The sequence below is a fragment of the Triticum aestivum genome, chromosome 2A (genome assembly GCF_018294505.1).
Source record: "Triticum aestivum cultivar Chinese Spring chromosome 2A, IWGSC CS RefSeq v2.1, whole genome shotgun sequence".
In the NCBI taxonomy this organism is placed as follows: domain Eukaryota; kingdom Viridiplantae; phylum Streptophyta; class Magnoliopsida; order Poales; family Poaceae; genus Triticum; species Triticum aestivum.
Window position 1 is genome coordinate 782,489,942 of NC_057797.1, and position 14,962 is coordinate 782,504,903.

Genomic DNA, 14,962 nt, shown 5'->3' on the forward strand with positions numbered 1-14,962 from the left:
GGTCTCACACAAGAAGAGATATAACCCCAATGCTAAGATTTATTTTTGCACACAGTTTCGTATGTAGAGATAGCAAATCGTATTATAACTTTTACTATAAAATTAGTAACATCAAATCATGTTCAACGTAGAAATCACAAAACTAAATTAATAACAAAAGTAAAAAATGACACAACAGTTAATATCAAAACTCTTGATTTGAAGTAATAAAATCAGATGCACAACAATACGAGGGATTCATGTCTATCAAACATTTACTAGATACAACAATCCGACGCACGAGTAACCTCGAGAAGATATATTCAACAATATATATGCGGTAATTAACCATATTACAATAATAAAAAACACACGAGAGAAGCAGCATCCTGCTTAAGTTGTTGCGCCAATACGGGAAGCAAAGCCGAAGTTTAACTCCATTAACTGCTGATTTGCCCTGCAGGGAATAAAACTATGTGCTTTAACAAATGAAAGACATAAAGTTCAAGTGATGACGTAAGATGTGAGAGAAGAGAACTGACTGTGTTTGATTTAAGTCTCCATTATTGGGGATAGTCAATGAATGAAACCTTGGGCTTATTGTCATGGCCCTTTGCAGCTTGCTGCAGTTCAGCGCTTATTGCTCCGTCGACTTTAGGATGGAGCGCGACTTCCTCCAGTTTTTTCATGCTGTTTGTGATTTCTATGCAAGAAGTTCCAGGGATAGCATGCAGATCTTGGCAGAGGATATGAACTGACACAAGATTAGGCAGCGGGGCCGCTGCGACTGCTACTTTCAGCGTTTGCTTGCACACGACGTATATCCGCTTAATGGCTTTGAGGTGGTCAGCTTCAGACAGTATGTCGATAGACCCAAGGTTATCTTCAATAAGCTTAAGATATTTCAGTCCCCTCACGTTGGCTAGCCCGTCTCGTATAACCACCCAGCTCAGACCAGTGGAACAAAGGCACAGCTCCTTGATAGCAGTTAGGTGTGCAACAAACTTAGCGAATTCGCTCAGTTTGCCGCACAGCTTGAGCGAGTCGAGTATGCCTTTGGAACCATCTGAGTTTATAGTATTCATGAAATCCCTGGGGCATTCGACGAAGTCGATCGATAAGGACCGACCGCGACGAGGATCAGCGGTCCCATCACGAATGAATTTCGTAATGGCCTGTGAAATAGCATCCAGGTTTTCTTCACTTGCATCCGATTTGCACCATATCTTCACCTTCCGCAGCATCCTCATACATCTCATCAGCTGTGGAAATCCTGTTCTCCCACCGGTGACAAATCCTGCCAGTGTCTCTAGCACACTCTTATCTCTCAAGAAGTTCTTTAGCTTCCATCCCAGCATGGTGGTGTTCGTGCTGGTAAGCTGGAGCTTCCCAAAGAGGTGCATCAATTTGGGCAGCAGCAAGACTTCTTTGAACACCATCACTGTTTTGCTTCCGCTCAGGTCCAGCGTCTCTAACTGATCCAGATTCCCAATGTCCCTTCCAATCCGATCAACTTTGCCTGAATTGATGCTCAGATATTTCATCAGCACCTGACTACAGATATCTTGGAGATGTTTTTCGCTCATGTCAGCACATTCTTTCAGATCCAACACCCGCAGCACTTTATACTTGGAAAAATCAAGAACAGCTTCATAGCTGGCGAGATTCGCCGTATTTGATGGGAATATCGCCAGGGTCCGGAGACGAGATAAATCTTGAGGCAAATTCAGTTCGCCATTCGCAGCAGGATGCACAGACAACCTGCGGGCGGCTTGGGCCTGCAGTGATTCCGCCTGCGATTGTTCCGCCAGCAATGTTTGGGCTGCGCCATCACAGAACAGTATGGAATATTCGGACATAGATTGCTGGGATGTGTACTCGAGCATCAATTCAGTAGGTTGGCATCTCCTCACCTTCCCATTGTTGCTTGTCTGGGTTGAACTGATGATACTTGATTTGATGAATATTTTCAGATTTGTGACAGCATCTTTTTCTCGCTGTACTAGTCCCTCAGCCAGCCATCTCCTTATTAGGGGCTTAGTCCTTACAGGATGATTAGGAGGGAACAAACACAAATATAACAAGCAGTTGACGTTACCAGGGGGATTCAGACTCTGTTTGAGGATAACAACACCATCTTTAACAGGAGGACCCATAACAGTCAGTGTGGCAGCAAGACCTATTATCTCACTTGACATGTTTTTTGATCTGACCTTGAGATCACGAATCTCTGCAGAAAAAACTTCGAGGTTCATCTTCTTGGCATGGAAGTAGTCTATGCAGTCTTCGATGTCATATGACAGTCGCCTCAGTTGTGCAATCAATTCTATCTGCACCCAACTGAAACACCCACCCTTACGAGCATGATCTTTCATAATAGCGCTGATCATCCGGAGTTTATTGCTGATGAATATAGCATCAGATTTCAGCTCCTTCTCCTTTACCGAGCAGAGCTTTGTCAAGGCGACGCTAACTAGTGCGCCAAATGCGGCCACACCAAACTCCATCGATCTGCATGGTAAAGTGGGGTAAGTACTGCCTCAAATGAAATTAGGGAGGGGAGGGGGAGCATATACCTAAAACTGTAGTCGTGGCCTCCAGCGGTATCTCAGAACTCCTCCAGGACGGTTGAGCAAGCTTCAGATTTAACTCCTCTCGGCTGCAACGAGGGAAATACGAGTGGGCACGAACTGGCCGGGCTCTTTAGGTGACATTTTCAATGGAACCATCTAATAGTCCAATAGTCCATTCCGACTTGCTTTTTCTTTTATTTTTTTGACAAAGTCGCTTTTTCATGAGGCTCTGTATCTCAGTCGATGCAATTTATTTGTCATGCTCCCTCCATTCCACTATCTTCATTCCACTATACAAGACCACTATGAAAAATACATTTTGCATCTATATAAAGCCACTAACAGTAATCGAGGCAAAAATTAATAATGTTTTCTCTTATTAGCAACTTGTTTAATACTTGCATTGCATGTAGTCATAATGACACTATACTACTTCCTTCCCGTTCCTTCCTTGCATGCATGCAGATGTATTAATGATCTCAGTTAACAAAAATAAAAGTTGACTTGCAAAGTAGACATTAAATTTTACCTTAGTACCTATAATTTGAGTTTGTGGCCTTGTATAAGGGAATGGAGGAAGTACTTAACTAGACTAGTACTCCCTTCATTTCTAAATATAAGTCTTTTTAGATATTTCAGTACAAACTACATACGGATGTATATAGACATATTTTAGAATGTAGATTCACTCATTTTGCTCCGTATGTAGTCCATATTGAAATTTCTAATGAGACATATATTTATAATGGAGGGGTATAATAAGCTAGAGCAAAGTCTATTTTAAACCCTGAATTTGTAGAGGCGGTCTGAATCAGACCCTAAACTCATAATCCTTGAAGTAGACACCCTATATGCAGTGATCCTGACCAATTCAAACCCTGAACCTATTTGTTGCACCAGGAAAAGGACAATTCCGATCGGGATAATCTACTTCTCTCACTGATTATTCAGACCCACACATCATATTTATCTTCTTCCCCTTTTCTTTCCGTCTCTCTCACCTCACGACGGATCTATTAAAAAAGCCTGACTACTACATAACGGGCATGGCCATAGTGCCTAAGCAGCTGGATTGATTTCCTAGGTACGCAGCGCACGCACTCGTACATATACATACAAACTACCCATAGTGCCTAGCAGCTAGAGAACTACACATAGTGCCTACGCAATGCACGCACTCGTACATATACATACAAACTACCCTAGTGCCTTGCAGCTAGAGAACTACCCATAGTGCCTACGTAACGCACGCACTCGCACTCGCACTCGCACTCGCACTTGTACATATACATACAAACTACCCATGGAAAATATTGAATTTTCTTTAATGACCGATGACTAGAGAACTGAAAATCTCTTCTTCTTTTTGGGCTGTTACTAGTACAAAAACGCTTGTCAACAATATCTAATTGTAAACAGAAGGCAAAGCCGTGTACCTAAATACTCTTATCCTAAACTAAAAAGAAAGTCTTCTCCTAGATGGTTCCAGAGAAAACAAACCACCATCAACATGTTTTAAAACCGTTTGAAATGACATCATGGGTTGGCTTAGAAGTGATTATTGCAAATTGAGGGTAACTCGGATGATTGGATTCCTTGTGGTGGAACCAGCCCACCACCAGGGTTCAAGTCCTAGAATTAATTAGCATTGGTGTTTGGATGTTTCTGGATTTATTTCAGGTTTTCTGACGATGTTCTTTCAACTAGACGAGATGTTCCCGTCAACAGTAGTTGCCTATGGTAACTCTTTTCACCCTGCAAAAAGAAAAGAACTTCATCAATCTCAATATGTTGTGCCGGCTTAATATCTGAAAGGGATTCATTGGGGAAGGGTGTACTGTATTAGTAAAAAAAATTATAGGCGATTATTCGTGACTTGGTTTTTACAACAACTTCGGCTTACTATGGCCCATGAGCCGAACTCATAGGCTCTCGGTGGCCCTCCCCCGCCAGCCACTCTCTCGCCATTTTTTTCCATCTTTGCCAACATATAGCACTGCCGGCTAGATCTTCGACCATCTCTTTTCCAAGCCACTCATAGTATGCACCTCGTTCCATATTCTGTTGAGCTTTCTACTTCCCGTATGAAGAAAGGCAGAGGGCCTTGTTGAGACTGTGCTCTCGTCAGAGTTGAGATTTTCCTTGGTAATGTTTCCCCTTTGCTGGGCAGTCATGACTCAGCTTTCTTTCTCTAGCATGGGTACAATTAGAAAACTTAAATCATCTTGTTCTTATCAGGTGGAGATGGATATTCTGGTATATTAATTCTGGGCGAAGATGGAAAACATTGAAGGTGCCTCCGCATCCTCTGGGCCGGCGATCGATGATCCTGATTCTGCTTCTATTGAGGCAGCGATGGGAGTTCCTGTAACTGTTATGTTGGGGCCCATGTGCACCCTTCTCCAGAAACTCCATTCGCGAATGGCTCCTGGACAGAGTATGGCGCCAGATCTGCTCGGCTTGAAAGAAGTCTTTCTTCTCAGTGATAGCCTCCAGGAAATATGCATCTCCCTTAAGAATATGTCTGACGAGGACCCTAGCTTCATGGTTCAGTGGTGGGTGAAAATAGTTCGCGAACTTTGCTATGACACGGAAGATCACCTGGACGAGGTCTACTACGCCGGGACCCATCATGATTTTTCAGAATTACTTGCTCGTGTGGAGGATTTGAGTGAAAGCCGCAAATGTTTGGAGTGGTCTCCTCGTAGGACTATCGAACCAGCTGACCTGGGGAAAACCAATGTCAGCCGCCGCACTTCCCTCCAGCTGCAGGTTCCCCTCCCTGTCCATGTGGAGCCGCCAAATAATCTTGTAGAGCTGCTCGATTTAGACAACAACGAGAAGGCACTCAAGGTGATACCTATACATGGATGTGCAGGTACGATCTATCTTCAACTCCAATTACATTAATTTCTGAATCCATTAGTAGAATATATCTCAAGTTTTTCTCTTCTTTTAATTTGCAGGTGTTGGAAAGACAACAGCTGCCAGAGCATTGTATCACAGGAATGCAGGGAGATTTCAGTGCCGGGCTTTTGTAACTGTGTCACGGAATCCAGATATGAGGGGGTTTCTCACCAGCATGCTTTCGCAACTTAATGCACCACAACCCCATGGTTTTCCTGATGTGCATGACCTTATTGATGCTATCAGCGAACATCTGCAATGCAAAAGGTATTCTCTGCCCTATTACTCCCTTCATCCGAAAATACTTGTCATCAAAATAGACAAAAAAGGATGTATCTAGAACTAAAATACATCTAGATACATCCCCTTTGTTTCATTTTGATGACAAATATGTACTAAACAAAACTGTGTGCTTCAGAGGAAGAAACACAAAAGAAAAAAAAATCATGGTTGTTTTGGATAGTTGTGGACAACAGAAAAAAAGCATTGCTGATATTTCTGTGATGTTATTTTAATTCTTGTGTTTTTGTTAAATTTTTGTTGTATATCACAACACAAATAAATTACTTTATCATATATATTATTATTGTATTTCCTTGTTCGTTCTTTCCCAAACTACGCCGGTCCATATGCACGCTCCCAAACCATTGTAAGATTTTGCACAAACAGTCTTTCATACCATTTAGGGAATGTTGCGGGAAAATTGAGGGTTTAATGGTCAAACTAAACAACATAATTCAGGATTTTTACCACTACAGAGAGAGCACATGCGCATGCATGCATGCATGAATCTTATACAACATGCTGACATTTGTTGCTAATTTTTTTTGGAAATAGATAGCAGAAGGGCCCGTCCGTTGCAAAGAGAGAGAAAAAAAATCATAATCTCCAATGGTCATGATCACATTTTGCTGCATTAGGGAGATACACTCCCACTCTCAATTTCATGAAATCATGAACCATTTTTAAACTCGTGAACATTTTTCAAATTCATGAACACTTTTACAAATTTTCGAATATTTTCTAAAATAAAGAAAAATTTAAATTAATGAACATTTTATACTATTTGCAGACCTTTTTTTTAATTGTGAACATTTTGGTTAGCAATTTTCATGAATCAGCAAACATTTCTATAATGGACGACAATTGTTTCTGAAATTGGTGGAACAATTTTTGAAATTCATGACATTTTTTTTGATTTGACAAACATTTTTTGAAATGTATGAGAATTTTTTGAATCAGTGAACATTTTATGAATGAATAAACTATTTTGTAAGTCATGAACAATTTTTGAATTTTTAGAATATATTTTCATTAATGAACATTTTTTGAGTTTTCGTGAAATTTTGTTCAATTCCATTAACATTATTTAATGCACGATTTTTTTGGAAAATCATGTACATATTTTTGATTTTATGAAAAATTGTTTTCAAAATTTTAAGTTTTTTGAATAAGTAAACATTTGTTTATAAAATAGCAAACTCTTTTTTTAATCCACATACATTTTATGATTTATTAAACATTTTATTTCAAAACTCTCAATAATTTGGAAATTTTTAGAAGTCTCAAATTATTTTAAGTAGAAAAATTAAAGGGAAAAGAAAATGAAAATAAAAATCGAAGGTAAAATAAAAAAGGCCACCTGGACATGGGCCGTCCCAAACGTGCGCGCTGCGTCTTCTCTTAGTGTGCAGAGCGCAGTATAGAAGGTCCCTACTGCATGGGCCGGCAGACAGGGATTCCCCTGTGTGTAACGTTTTTTTAATCACTTATAGATGGCATTGGTGAGTAATATTTTGCAACTTTGGGGGTCATTTGCATGACGTACCGCAAGAATCAATAGCCCATTAGGTATAAATTTATTTCACAGAACCGCCAGTCTGATTAGTAATATATCTTCACTAGTGAGTTCATCTCGATGAGGACTTCAAAACGAGACTGCATGTTACCATGTTTCAGATTTAGGGGAATATCTTTATTTTGGTAGAATCTATGAAGCTAGATATCTTGGTGGTAGCATGATAACTTCTTGCAAACTCCTGATGTTTTGTTCATTCTTTGTTCACCGGATTTGGGCACTGCAATGATGAGCAACACATAATCTACAAAAAATTGTATGCAATACGATGGAAATAGGCTAGGGACTAGGTTCATCTAGAACCTCAGGCGTGTTTGTGGGATCAAAGGATAAACAAATATACATTGGTGTGGTTAGTGAAATAGCGTACTACACCACTCATAATTGGGTGTTATATCTATAAGGAACCTTGAACCAATTATCGATGCATCGAGAATTCGCTGTCCTACCATGGTTGGCTTTCGGGGTTGCCTGGGTGAAGGTAAAACTTGACCACCTCATTAGTGTTTCATAAAGGCATAGTTATCCCAAAGGATTTGCATTGGTCACCACACCTCACCATACTGTCACTGGCTTCAAGGCTATTCTTCCACACCTCCTTTGCAATTTCCTCCTCCCGGTTCCATTCATCGGTGCATCGGGTACTAGTTAGTCCCAAATTGAGGCGAGACTAGTCACAATACAGAGACAATATATAACCGTACCATGGATCCCACGCATAAGTGGGATCCGAGACTATTCCTACTACCATAGCCTAGGAGGACTAGTTGCACATCACAACAATAGATTTGTTTTATGATGAATGATAAAAAAAAAATCTTAGACAGTCTCCAAGATTGCGAGAGAAATCTTAGACAAGATAGATCCAATGGAGTGGCTATGGTGGTGAAGGTCATGGTGGTGGCGGCTGTGGAAGGAGTTGAACGGAACTGAACTAGCCAAACTGTTGTGTCTTCTCCAACCCTTTCACTATGTATTTATTCCTCCTTAAATGGCTGCAGCTCCACTAGACATGGTCGTGACATAGCAGACAGTGGTGGCAACTCCCTAACCCGCAACCGGGAAGTTGCAGCTTTGTTGGCAACGGTTCTAACATCTCGTATCGTCGGTTGTAGCTCCGATACTAGTCGGTCCCCAACAAAATCGTATGTGGCTGCAGCTTCACCGACACGCTCCCACATCCCACATCACCAGTTGCAACTCTGGTAGTAGTTGCTCCCAACAAAAATTGTCTACGGTTGTAGCTTCTCCGCAATGACTCTAGCATCCCGTATCACCGGTTGTTGCTCCGCTAGTCGCCGATCCCTGCAAAATCGTATGCTAGCCCTAGCACACGGTGGCTTTCCTGTTGCAACTTCAATAGTCATCGGTCCCAACAAAAGATGCGGCTCCCGTACTAATCGGTCCCAGCAAATTGAATCATTGGTCGCAGAACGCACATCGTTGCACCCCCCCCCCCCCTCTCGACCTTTTCCGGCAGTAGTCTTATCGGCTACAACACTGGTGGCTACCATCTCCTAGTACGAGTGGTTGCTGCTCACAGCACGACGTCTTCAGGCCCTTCCACACTATTAGAAAAAGGCTTATCCCAATATCTCTACTAGTGGCGCATCATGATGGTGGTGCGCCATTGCTATGTTTTTACTAATGGCGCACCACATGAGCAGTGTGCCATTGCTATTTTTTTTGGTCCATCCCCCCTCCCCCTCCCGCCCCCACACCATCAGACATAGCAATGGCGCACCACACCTAGGTGCGTCACTGCTATGCTACATAGTAGTGACGCACCTAGGCGCTGTGCGTCATTGCTATGTCTGGTGAGGGTGTGTGTGTTTGTGTGTGTGAGGTTAGTAATGGCGCACCCTCCCAGCAATGGCGCACCAGGGAGGGTGCGCCATTACTAACGTCTCACACACACAACACACCCTCCCTGGGTCGCCTTTTAGGTTTTTAAAAAATAAAAGAAAATGATAATAGATTCAAAAAAAAATTCAAAAAAATAGATGCCCATGTGTTATGTGTTCTAGTTGTTAGGAAAATTAACAAACATGAATTTTGATTTTTTTTACAAAAGGCCGCCGTGTTTCGGTAAAATGGCCGTAACTTTTGCATACGACCTCCGATGAAAAAGTTTTTTATATAAAAAATCATCTACTCAAAAAGTTACATCCGAATTCAACGGGCTATGCCCGTTATTGATTTTCTAGCTTCCTCAAAAACCTAACAGAAAAAAGTTACGATGCTTTTAAGATCTGGAGGCAAAAAAAATCGAAAAAAATTCAAAAAAATAAAAAATAGCAATGGCGCATCAGTGAATAGTGCGCCACTACTATTTTCCCGCCTTCACAATTCAAAAAAATAGAAGTGGCGCACCAGTGCACAGTGCGCCACTGCTAAGTTGGGACAGAAGTTTAAAAGGGCCGGCCAGCCGCTTACCCCTTCATTCTTCTCGTCTTCTCCTCCACTCCATCTCCTCAATCTTCTGTTCATTCCACCACAGTAGGAGGTTTCCAATTTTTACATGACTTCGTGGATGCTATGGCCAGTTCCCATATCGTCAGTAGTCTGCCTGGCACACGACCGAGGGGTTGCATCTTTAGAACTCCCCAAGCAATCGTACGAACACTACTCCTTGTCAGAATTGTTTATGTACAGTTATGAAAAATCCGTGGTTATGATTTTATAGCATGTCTTCCCTTTTTGTAGTTTACATGTCACGTACTCTTAAAATAGAATATATAGCACAAATTGTATGAACGTGTGCTAAAATATAGCACAATGTGTGTATTACTCATTTGCAATATATGATCGCTGTCTCTTGAACAAGATATACATTAATTTGTTGACCTAACACAAAAATATTATGCAGATACTTCATCGTAATTGATGATTTATGGACTTCATTAGTATGGAATATTATTAGCCGTGCTTTTCTACGATGTGATTCTTGCAGTAGAATAATAACAACAACCCAAATTGATGATGTAGCATTGGCATGCAGCAGTTATGACTCAAAATATATATATAAGATGGAACCTCTTAATGATCATGAGTCTAGAAAGTTATTCTTTGGTAGAGTGTTTGGCTCTGAAGATGATTGCCCAATAGATATGAAGGAAGTTTCATATGATATTATTAAGAAGTGCAGTGGTCTGCCATTAGCAATTGTAAATATAACCAGTCTGTTAGCAAGTGAATCAACCGACCTAAGGGAAATGTGGGAGCACATACAAGATTCGTTGCCGTCCACTTCAGGAGACAGCATAGATGCTCCTGATCTTTTGTGCAGCATGCTTCCGCACTTCCTGTACAACAGCCTTCCACCTTGTTTGAGGTCATGCTTGCTATATCTTAGTATGTATTCAGAGGGCCAGGTGATCAACAAGGATGAGTTGGCGAAGCTGTGGGCAGTTGAAGGTTTTCTCAGTGCTGTTGGAGGGCGAGACACACAAGAAATTGCTGAGGATTATTTTGATAAGCTTGTCAGGAGAGGTATGGTCCAGGCCGTGGACACCAACAATAACGGCGAGGTGTTGTCATGTACAATTCACCAGATAGTTCTGGATTTTATCAGGCTCAAATCTGTGGAGGAAAATTTCGTCATAAATGTGGACCATTTCCAATCATCTCTCGCACTTCCTGATAAAGTTCGCCGATTATCCGTCCAGTTTGGAGGGGTAAAAAGCGCATATATACCGGAAAGCATCGTAACATCACAAGTTCGATCGCTTATATTTTGGGGTTTCTACAAGTGTGTGCCTTCGATTATGGACTGTGGGCTTCTTCGTATTCTGATTCTTCATATTTGGGCTGATGAAGAGAACGAGAGTTTTGACCTCACTGGAATCGGAGAGCTATTTCTGCTGAAGTATCTCGAGATTGAATGCAATATCACTGTCAAACTTCCAGAGAAAGACATTATTCCATGGCTGCAACACTTGGAGACACTCCAAGTAGATGCAAGATTATCTGCTGTTCCATCACATATTATCAATATGAAGAGATTACTGCACCTCCGTCTTCCAAGCGAGTATATTCTGAGCAGTACAGTTGCTCAAATGATATCACTTCGCACACTGGGCTATTTTGATGTTAGCAGTCACACAGTAGGGGATGTTTTAGATCTGGGAGAGCTGACCAATCTTCAGGATCTTCAGCTCACCTGTTCTATGGTACATCCTAGAGAAAATCTTGAAAGAAATCTTCAATGCCTAGGCTCGATTCTTGAGAAACTAAGAGTCTTGCAGTCAATAACTCTGGTACTAGTTTCTTCAGGCTCCTCTTGTGTAAATATTCTTGACAAAGGCTTCAGGATGGCGTCTCCTCCTAGCCCGGACCTGCCTCTTCGGAAGATCGAGCTGTCATGGCGTTGTTGCATCTTCTTCAGCCTGCCTAAGTGGTTTGGAGAACTGAGGAACCTCTGCATTCTAAAGATTGCAATTAGGAGACTGTCGATGAATGACACTGATATGCTGAAAGGACTGCCTTCCCTCACTTCTCTCACCCTATATATCCAGATAGTTTCTGAAGAAAAGATCGTCATCGACGATGGGGGATTCCAAGTACTCACCTACTTCAAGTTCATGTGTTCTGCACCATACCTATCCTTTCTTCAAGGAGCAATGCCCAGAGTCCAGAAGCTCAAGATAGGGTTCAATTTTAACCAATGGAGATCACATTCCTTTGGAACAATTGGTTTCCCTCACTTGACAGGCCTGACAGAGGTCTCCGTAAAACTTGGGGTTCGAAATGCTGATGAAGAATTTGACAAAAAAGCTGCACGGTCTGTGGAGGCTGCCGTAAGGTGTCACCGGAACACTCTTATACTCAGATTACAATGCATGGATATGATTTTTGATGGCACTGAGGATAAGCTTACCACGGCCGAAGAAGAAGAGAAAAAACGTGAGGAGATCCAGAAAGGCAAGAAAAAGATGATGGAACGTTTGGAGGGATATCTGAACAAGCAATTAGTGGATAGCAGGTACGCATTTTCTTCTAGGACTAACTAAAACGCGCCATTCGTGTAAAATCTTATTTCCCTTTTCTTTCCTTCTTACCAGATATGCGAGAAAAGATCCACTGACGCATCATGCACAATCATTCAACGTCGTGACGGGCGCCATGAACTCCCTCCTCCCCAAGCTGCTTGACCTCCTCGAGGACGAGTGCACGCTGCAGAAGGGCATCAAGAAGCTTGTCGACTCCCTCTACATGGAACTGGAGGCTCTGCAAGCTGCTCTCCGTGAGGTGGCGAAGCTGGAGGCTAAACAACTAGATGAGGTGCTCAATACGTGGGCCAGGGATGTAAGGGACCTCTCGCATGAAGCTGAGGATATCGTCGATTCCTTAGCAGTGCGCGTCGAGGGCTCTGATCCTGAAACAATACTAAAGGCCGGTATTGTTGATATCCTTAGTCCTAGAACCTCTGCGTTGCTCAGCAGAGGGAAGGCCCGCCATGAGATCTCTGATGCCATCGATGACATGATGTCAAAGGTCCAGGATTTGGCCGCCCGACTTGAGAGATACAAGGTCGGCGCCCACACCGCTCCTAATCCAAATGCCGCAGTTAGCTTTGACACTCCCTTGTCGGATGTGTACAAATACCCCAAAGATATGGTTGCCATAAAGGTTCCAAGGGACGAGGTGATAATGATGCTGACAGATGGAAATGTGATCAAGAAGCTGAAGATAGTCTCTATTCTTGGAATGGGAGGATTGGGGAAGACCACTCTTGTTAAAGCAGTGTATGACAAGATTCGACTGCAGTATGAGTACACGGCTTTCGTTTCAGTATCTAGGTATCCTGATATGACGAAAGTTTTGATGGAGATCCTTTTCCAAATTGACAAGCAAAACTGTAGGAATCTCAGTTTGCCAAAATTAGATGATCATTACCTTATTGATGAAATCAGGAGACTACTTCAGAACAAGAGGTAAATATGCATCCTTATGTATCCAGTTCTTGCACTTCAGTTCAACAGTCAGTACTATCATCGCAAACAGATATAAAGTTGGAAGTATCAGGATTTAATGTGACCATCAGTTAGACTAATAACATACAAGTTGTGTGTCATATAACTAACTAGCAGAGTGACTTGCGTATTTGCGCGGCTAGATTATATAAAATTAATCACCAATGTTATAAATTTTAACTACGCACAATCTTCTGAATTTATGTTTTCATAATTCACTATTGATAGGTAGTTGGACACTAAATATTAGATAGCCGGCCTGGTACTATGATGTATAAATATCTTTCATGAATCTTCAACCAAGAACTGAATCTAAAAATGGTGTTCTGTTCGTCGGGACACTTCATCATTAATACTATTATAATCTTATTTATTACTGCAATGCAATATATAAGGCTTTAATCTATTATGGTCATACTCTAATTTCCACATCACAACTAATTTATAGTATTCATTTGTGCATATTCTCATAAACTAGTAAGTGTTCTCTCATCTCTTTAGCTATAGCCTTAGTTATTGTATTCATCTGTGCATCTTCTCATTAACTAGCAAGTGTTCTGTCATCCCTTAAGTTATGTGCCTTTTGTACATCGTGCATATGTGTTTTCATCAAGTTAAAAAAAATAGTACAGCTATAACAATATATAATATACTCCTTAAATACATTTTCTTTGGATGTTGACATGGTATAAAGTACCATTAATAATCAAGTTTGATTGTAAGTATATACCTGTAAAGGTAACCCAAATTACGTATTATGAAAGTATTCTTCAAGACCAATTTATGCATTTGATTTTGATGTATCAAATCTAGATATTTGTGATGATACGACCGAATACTGATAATCAAAATTTCAGAATTGTGCTGTTGTGTATGTCTACAACGACAACTTTGATTGGACTGTAGTGACTATTTGGCAAAATTTGTGACCATGTTTCTTTCTTCACATGATGTGCTTGCTCGCACATAACAGAACAAAATTCTCCTCCAGATTCCTCTTATCCAGTATAAATCTTTTGTCCTTTTCAATCTACCACCTCTCGGTCGATTTTTGACCCCCGCATATTTATAACTTGACCCTATATGTGATATGTATAAGTTGTTAAACTCTTTCGTTTCCTTCTCAATCTACCACTTCATAGTTAGTTGCGCTACTCATAAACTCGACCAGTGATAAATAATTCATGAATGTTTCCACTCCACTCATGGTGGTATTTTTTTTCTTATACAGCCAAAACCATTTATGTTGATACCTAAATGGCTGTATCACCATAATTGGTTTCGGCTGTATAAATGGCAAGCTACACATTCGTGCTGGTACATTTGACGCTTGACAAGTTTATTTTTTCTTCCATCGTGACCTATTGCATATCAAATGAATATCAAATTACCTTTTTATTCCATTTTTCATTTCTAAGTTAATATTCATGTATAAATCCTACTGGTAGTCTATTATATTTATAAGTACGTAAAATCATACCCATTGGATATACATAACACAATAGTTAGATCTACATAATTGTAACTAAATAAAATCATACCCATTGAATATACATAATCGTATCTAAACAGTTCACATCCATTAGATCTCCATAATTTTACCTAAGCATATGACACCATTAGATTTACGGAGCCACACCTAAGTAGACCACATCCTTAAGATCTGTATA

General features: G+C 40.9%; 2 protein-coding genes across 2 annotated transcripts in view; one reads left to right on the forward strand and one right to left on the reverse strand.

Moving 5' to 3' along the window:
- Window positions 1–178: 178 nt before the first annotated feature.
- Window positions 179–2,802, reverse strand: LOC123191214 (disease resistance protein RGA4). Its single transcript, XM_044604016.1, has 3 exons — window positions 2,556–2,802; window positions 522–2,490; window positions 179–436 (listed from the first exon to the last, which is right to left on the reverse strand). Exon 2 carries the CDS (start codon window positions 2,484–2,486, stop codon window positions 543–545), a length of 1,944 nt encoding a protein of 647 aa, XP_044459951.1. The 5' UTR covers window positions 2,487–2,490; window positions 2,556–2,802; the 3' UTR covers window positions 179–436; window positions 522–542.
- A 1,679-nt stretch (window positions 2,803–4,481) lies between these two features.
- The window catches only part of LOC543493 (disease resistance protein RGA5), an 18,241-nt gene continuing 7,760 nt past the window's right edge, over window positions 4,482–14,962 (forward strand). The window contains exons 1-5 of the mRNA XM_044604017.1: window positions 4,482–4,697; window positions 4,791–5,430; window positions 5,519–5,726; window positions 10,187–12,301; window positions 12,381–13,253. Coding sequence (XP_044459952.1) covers window positions 4,830–5,430; window positions 5,519–5,726; window positions 10,187–12,301; window positions 12,381–13,253 — 3,797 coding nt within the window. The 5' untranslated portion in view covers window positions 4,482–4,697; window positions 4,791–4,829. The remainder of the gene's footprint in view (window positions 4,698–4,790; window positions 5,431–5,518; window positions 5,727–10,186; window positions 12,302–12,380; window positions 13,254–14,962) is intronic.